The sequence below is a fragment of the Emys orbicularis genome, chromosome 1 (genome assembly GCF_028017835.1).
Source record: "Emys orbicularis isolate rEmyOrb1 chromosome 1, rEmyOrb1.hap1, whole genome shotgun sequence".
Classification (NCBI taxonomy): Eukaryota; Metazoa; Chordata; order Testudines; family Emydidae; genus Emys; species Emys orbicularis.
This window is the reverse complement of record NC_088683.1, coordinates 120,210,342-120,217,249: the sequence shown is the minus strand read 5'-3', so window position 1 is coordinate 120,217,249 and position 6,908 is coordinate 120,210,342. Positions and strand designations below refer to the sequence as shown.

Sequence of the window (6,908 nt, the reverse complement as noted above, 5' to 3'; positions counted from 1 at the left end):
CCCATCTGACAGGTAGATAGGAGGCTGTAGAAAGCTGAATTACTCACCCTTTGATAACAAAAGGAATGAGGAGTCTGGTAGCATCTTAAAGACTAAGATTTATTTAGGCATAAGCTTTTGCAGGCACAGAACCCATTTCAGATGCATCTGAAGAAGTGGGTTCTCTACCCACAAGTGTATGCCTAAATAAATCTGTTAGTCTTTAAGGTGCTACCAGACTCCTCAGTCTGTATCCACACACAAAAAAAAACCAAACACTGCTACCCCTCTCCTCAATATATGTTTCACTCTATATGCATCCGAAGAAGTGGGTTGTAGCCCACGAAAGCTTATGCTCTAATACATTTGTTAGTCTCTAAGGTGCCACAAGTACTCCTGTTCCCTCTGATACTTGTCACCCTATGATGTGGATTTAGAGGGCCTACTGTGCATGAGGACTAAATTGGCATGCATAGCGTTTTACAGTTCCAGCTGTGAAGTGTGGATTTATGTAGCCTTGATACAGATGCCGAGGGATTTTCTAGATGTTTGAGATTATATCTACACACTGGCACATTCTTCACCAGAATAACCAATATTTCTTAGGCTGTGACATTTAGGCCCTAGAGCCCCTCTAGGGCCAGCCCTGTTTTATGAGATATGCCTGGATTCCTTTTCTCCTGGCTCCTGCCCCATGACTGAGCAACCCAAGTAGTGTCTAGCCAACCTGAGCTAGACTGGTGGTAGGAATCTTAAACTAACTGCCCTGTTTGCTTTTCAGAAGTGGTTACCTGAAATCCCAAGTGCAATTCTACCACAGCCATATGAGAGCAACCAAAGTAACTTATTTCTGTTCTAATAGAAACGAGCTTTAGTTTCTGGTTAACAGGTGTGAGTAATTGATCTAGAGCCTTAATTTCTAAGTAGTTCTAGATTTGGTTCTATGGTATATAGGGGAAGCTTCCCAGGCTTCTAAGTGTCTACACACTAATGCCAGTGGTTGCCACTACTGAGAAACAAGGCTACATATAGCATGACTAACTGCAGGCACATTTCTACTATAGAACTGAAATTCACCTCTTAGAAAGAACAGGTTAGACCTTCATTCAAATGCAGACACATTTTATTTTGAAGACAGGGATATTAAACACAATCAAGTAGTATCGGAGCTGAGAAGTGATCGACATTATAGCAGTCACACACCACCTCCAGAAATTAGTAGAGATCTAGGCACAGTGCTTACTAGTACTAGCCATTGGTGTCTTTCCTGCAGAAGGATGCTAGTACACATGAAGTCAGAAGGAAGACGGAATGAATTCGCCTTCTTCCTCAGAAGTTGAAGTTTCATGTTTCTAGGTCACAGGTCCTCCTTAGCCTTGGAGGAGGTGAGGACTTCAGCTTCCTCAGCCTCATTTTCTTGGTTTTGTGGTTCAATGGAATCTGCAGACACCTTACCAGATGGGGTGAACGGTCCCACAACCCAAGACAGAGGAGTATTCTCCATCATGTATGCCATCAGCTCATCTACATATTCCTGGGCCTTGGTCACCATCTCCTGGCTCTGGGTTAGGAGGCTGCTGGAGAGATCCTGGAAGGAATGGGCAGTGGAGAAGGAAGCATGAAGCTCTTCCATGTTGTGATACACCTGTTGCACCTTATCCTGAAAGTTGGTGGGGAGACCTTGAATGCTGGATACTAGCATCTGGCAGGCATCCTGCAGCTGCTGGATAATGCTGCGGGACATAGCCAAAGTCTCCGACTCCATCTGTTGGAGAAATAGAAGTTTAATCCTAATGTTCAAAACACAATAAGGATCAAGCTTGCTGCTGCCACCACCTCAGGCGATTTTGCAAGGTGCCAAGTTATGCTGCAAGGTACTAATGGCGGTCAAGGAGGTCTGATGGAAAGACCATTGGCACCAACAAGGTCTGCAATGGGTGTGCCATGCACTCTTTCAGGAGTGATATAAAGAAACCAAATTTCCCCTTCCCTAAGAGAAGCAACTTGTGACAATGGAGGCTAACACCAGAGGCAATAAGCCATGTAAGCTAGGTCAAAACAACTAACTTGGCTTAGCTCTAACAGGGGTTTCACTGGTTGCAAACCCATGATCTACAATCCGTTCGCAGGCTGTGCTGAAGTTTTAAAAAAGATCTAAAGGGACTACGCTTCTTGGGCAGACCTTGCTGGTGTGACATCACTTAGGGATGTCTAAGCAAGGAAGCCACCTATTTATTATGCTCAAAGGGAAGAACTTTTTGTAATAAAACTAAGATCACCCGAGTTTATCAGCTACTTATCCAAAGATAAGCCACCCTGCAAGGCTCAGAATAATGGCTAACCTCTCAGACCAGAGCTGCTCCCAAATGTACATACCTCTGGTTTTGCCAGATCTTTGATCTCACTGCCTTTTGTCTTTCTATTCCAGCTCACCCATATGTGATGTAACTTCTCCTGGACTTCTTGAAGAGTAACACCTTGCTTAAGGTATTCAATCTAGAAGTGGATTAAGCATATTGAGACAAACTGTTGAACTAGAATAACTGATGTGCAAATGACATGCCTTCACCCCACAGAGTGGTATGCTCAATGCATCAGGAGTAGAAGGGTCTAGTTACATAACACAACCATGAGTGAGGTCTAAGCCTCATTGTACCACATTCTATACAGGTAGAATTCGAGGTGTTCCCTGCCCTGAAGGGCATCAGTTTTAAGAGATAGTGGAGTTCCTACCAGTCCCATGGTTTGATGAAGCTGGGAAAGAGCCTCTTGGATGCTTTGACTGGTATGTCTCATCTTGTTTAGGGAATAGTGGTAGGCACGTTGGCGAAGTTTGGTTGACAGGGAACCTAAACGCACGAAGTAACTCCGACGCTCTTGTGGTTGTGCTGAAGACACTTCAGCCCCTTCCACAGATTCAGCAAGTTCAGCTAGAGGGAAGAAAGTTCAGGTTGTTCACCCTCTCAGATGGAGGTTGGCAAAGGAGTACAAGCCCCCTACTGATCTGCTAAATCTTAAGCTCCCTTGTAACAAGCATTAGTCTTAGCACCTATCAAGTACCACAGATGTAGCTTCAGCCTTAAAAACAAAACAAGAACCCATGCACCACACACAGCATACTGTGATAATGAAACTGACTAATGAATAGTCATGCCCATTATTCCTTCTAGTACCACCGTCCCCACTTTTTGCTCAAATCATTTTTACATGCCCACCAACTAAAAGCTGAGACTGAGGGTTAAGATATGAAAATGCTGGAGGATGAGCCTGCATTTGGTGACAGATAAGATTGAGGAGAAGCCTAGAGAGAAATTTGGCCCAAAGGGAGGATTACCCTAAACTTTTAAAGATGATAGACCTGTCATTCATGTGTTCTGACCTAGTTCTTCATCTGTCATGGGAAGATAGTGATCCAAAAGCTCTTCAGATTTCCCCAGCACTGCTTCCATTCCACTTATGGCCAATTGGCCCATTCTGGATTCCACAACTGTGCTCATGCTGTCAGTTACCACTGATCTGGTGGTCTTCATGCTGTCCTGCACAGCCTCTTTGGTCATATCTACCATTCTGATCATGGTCTCCTTGACATCTGTCAGTCTGGAAGATGCCAGCTCCTGTGTTTCAGATGTAACCTAGAGAAGAGTGATCAAGGAAGACATTATACAGTATTCAGGGTGATAGTAGCCCATTGACCCAGAGCTTGTGGTTGGGGAGGGGGATTACCACCTGCTCTGCCCCATAGGTCCTAAATCTTCAGGGGAAGAACTGCATCTTGCTGTTAAGCACCAGACCAGAGTTATGTTTAAACACTAGCTCCTGCCTCTTGACCACTTTTAGGATGGAGTGTTCCTCTGCTGGAGGAAGCATCTCATTATTCGCACCCCTTTCATAAACACATGACAGTGTCATTTTGTCTAGGGAGAGGGTGGTGAAAGTTACCTCATCAGCAGTCTGTTGAGGGATTGGTAGACTATCCTCCACTTTGTCAGGTACTTCAGAAATACACTCCTCTGCTGTTGTCACTATAGAAAAACCAGAGTTTAGTTTCTTAATTGGTCAATTTTGCTACTGCAATATTGACAGAACCTGGCTCACATCTGTAATGACAGCTTCGGTTCTCCAACATGTTCAGGCAGCAATAGTTCTGGGTTGTAGGTGCTGCACACAGGGTCGGCACTAGCTTTTTTTTCGGGGGGGAGGGGAAAAAAGCGCAGCTGCAGGGAGCATGTGGAGGGTGGTCAAGGCGGGTTGCAGGGGGGGGTGAAGGGCAGCACCCGCCCGCTCCCTCCACCCGTGGGCAGTCCTCCGGCCTTTGAGTGCCTCTCCTGGCTGCACATTTACTCTTGCAGTGATTCAAGACCTTCAGGGGGATTTTATTTCCCCCTTCAAGGTGGCTCCCTCCCTCTCCCCCAATTTATAAACTTTTTGTAAAAAAGTTCAATGAAAAATAGCGTACCCCTCAATAGTTCATAGTTCCACGTTTCCTCCCATGCATCTTAATTCAGTTACCCAATCAAGATTGTTATGACTGGCATCTGAATACTTTCTCTTCCTATCTATACTGACTGCAGAATTGTCTCTTGCCCAAGTATTCTAGGCATTACTTTCCAGGCTCCCTCTCCAAGTGAGAGGTTTTTATGTTTTGAATAAAGCGCAATCATCTCACTCCAGTGTCTTACAGCTCTGAAGCTTTTTGATCAAATGTTCAAGAGCCCTCTGGAAGGCATCAAGAAGTTTTCGCAATGCCTTGGCTGCGATAAGTCCAACTAACTGTTCTCATGAAGGAAGCAAGTTAGGGAGTGGCTATCGCTACTGAACTATTGCCTGATGTTAAGAAAAGTTTAACAGTTGTAATCTGTTTGCAGTGTTGTTGCAGCCATGTTGGTCCAGAGATTAGACAAGGTGGGGGAGGTAATCTTTTGTTGGACCAACTTCTGTTGGTGACAGACTAGATTTTGAGCCTCTCTAGTTGCAGCATGAGGAGATCTCATTTTGCAGTTAGGTACCTTTCAAAGGGTGTTGCTCCTTAAATGGAAAGAGCTTAACCCTAATCTCACCTCCTGGCTACAGTGAAGGTGAGTGCAGGTTCAGCAATAGTAATTAGTGTAAACAAAGCCCTTTGTTAGCCTCTAGTGGACGTTAGTTTACATGCACAGGCTACTGTATTATGCCTGTATAGTCACACCACCCCCACTGCCAGCTTCTCCCCCAGTACTGAAGGCATACTGATCTTCATGGACCTGAGTTTTAGAGATGGAAGCTTCCTGACAGGGTGTCAAGATCCTACTGTTGAGAAATTGTACCATACAAACAGAAAGGTCTGCATATATGCTTTACTCACCCTCAGGTTCAAGTTTAGTTACAACTGGCTGTGCACTGCTAACTGCAACATTGGTTATGGACGTCACTCCCTTCTCTGCCATGTCACAGATGGACCTCACATAGGGATGGCTCTCCTTGGTGGAAGCGTAGGCAGTAGCAGCCAGATCATAGGCAGAGTTGACTAAAGGTAGGCTGGCCACCCTCCTCAAGACATTCTAGTGAGGCAAGGGACAGAACAGTGAGTCAGGGAGGCAATGTTCTATACTGGAGCTGAACCATTACTTTTTCAAGTGGTTTTACCCTTGGATGTGTTAGCCCCCAATCAAAGGATTGTTTAATGGTCAAAAATCTGAAGAGCTAAGAGGCCCAACAGCTGCTTTTGAAGTTAGAGTACTGGATCACAAGGTTAACTAAAGCAAGAAGAATTTTTAAATATTCTAAACCAAGCTATTTTGCAGCATCTGGAAGAGCAACTGCACAAATCTCTAGACATTGAGGTGTGCATATGTGAAGCCTGCTACCAGGTAACAGCCAGCCATCTTTTGTAGTCACATGTTGAACCAGCAATGCTTAAGAGGGAGCACCTACCTGTTGCTCTTCCTCTCCAAGCTCTGGGGATGCCATAGTTGTCTCTTTTCCATTAGAAGCCATTGTATAATCAGATATACCTGAAAAGGGCAAAAAGAAAGGCCTGAAGTTACAAGTTAAGTTTCTTAAGGAAAAGTTACAGCACCCTAAAGACAAGAGTCGTGTTCTACTCCAAAGAGGGAGTAGAAGAAATGGCAGGGCCCTCAGATTAATAAGGAATATTTAGAGGAATAGGGAACTAAATACATGGTTAATGCTTTTTTTTAAGCCAAGAAATATTTCAGTTCTACTACAGCTAAGGAGAAAGAGGATTCCTTCTCATGGCACACAGTGGTTGAAAACCTTCTGGTTTTTTGAGACTACATTAAAGGCAGTAGGTGTCATTACTACTAAAGGCCATTTAATAGTTTTAACTACAGGGGAGGAAAGTTAAGAATGCGATCCTGTCTCACCAGCTAAGAGACTTAAGGCCAGTGAGCATTAAGCTCCCCAGACTCAGCTTCCCAACACCTGTCCTACCCACAGCTTCTTAATACAGACATTTACACATCCAAACATTTCTTAGTAGCATAACTGCAAAGCCCTGACCAAGGAATTATATAAACCATGGGGGGGAAAAAGACTAAAAAGCCTCACCAACAAGTCCCACTCTTTCAAGAACCAGCCCCAAACCAACCCACTGACCTTTCTCAGTACTCCAGACAGTGCTTTACTCCACTCACCCCCCTGGTCAGATTTTATACACCCCTGGTGATGTAATTGTGAGGGGAGGGAGTGAAATACTCAGGACTGACAGTTCAGGGAATCAGTGAAAAGAAGGCTTTGCTAACCAATAGGAGAATGCAAATCCTTTGGGGCCTGCAAAGATTGGGAGTGAGTTATTCCCCAAATGTGTTACCAATTAACCCCACTGGGTCTTTGCTGTCATCCAGCTGAACTCACTTTGAGTCCACAGCCTGCCTAGAAACAGTTGCTAGTTAGGATGGGTAACATTTTCAAAAACACCTGCGTGACTTAAA

General features: G+C 44.5%; 1 protein-coding gene across 1 annotated transcript; it reads right to left on the bottom strand.

Moving 5' to 3' along the window:
* Positions 1-1,336: 1,336 nt before the first annotated feature.
* On the bottom strand, positions 1,337-5,958 carry LOC135884780 (perilipin-3-like). Its single transcript, XM_065412330.1, has 7 exons — positions 5,890-5,958; positions 5,321-5,516; positions 3,919-4,001; positions 3,359-3,611; positions 2,713-2,909; positions 2,356-2,475; positions 1,337-1,744 (listed from the first exon to the last, which is right to left on the bottom strand). The coding sequence occupies exons 1-7, from the start codon at positions 5,950-5,952 to the stop codon at positions 1,337-1,339; spliced, it is 1,320 nt and encodes a 439-aa protein (XP_065268402.1). The 5' UTR covers positions 5,953-5,958.
* Positions 5,959-6,908: the final 950 nt, after the last annotated feature.

Coding starts and splice junctions, on each gene's coding strand:
- LOC135884780 (XM_065412330.1), bottom strand. CDS start 5,952: ATGGCTTCTAATGGAAAAGAGACAACTATGGCATCCCCAGAGCTTGGA. Junction 4,002..5,320: donor AACTAAACTTGAACCTGAGG/GTGAGTAAAGCA, acceptor GTTTTTCTATAG/TGACAACAGCAGAGGAGTGT. Junction 3,612..3,918: donor CTCAACAGACTGCTGATGAG/GTAACTTTCACC, acceptor ACTCTTCTCTAG/GTTACATCTGAAACACAGGA.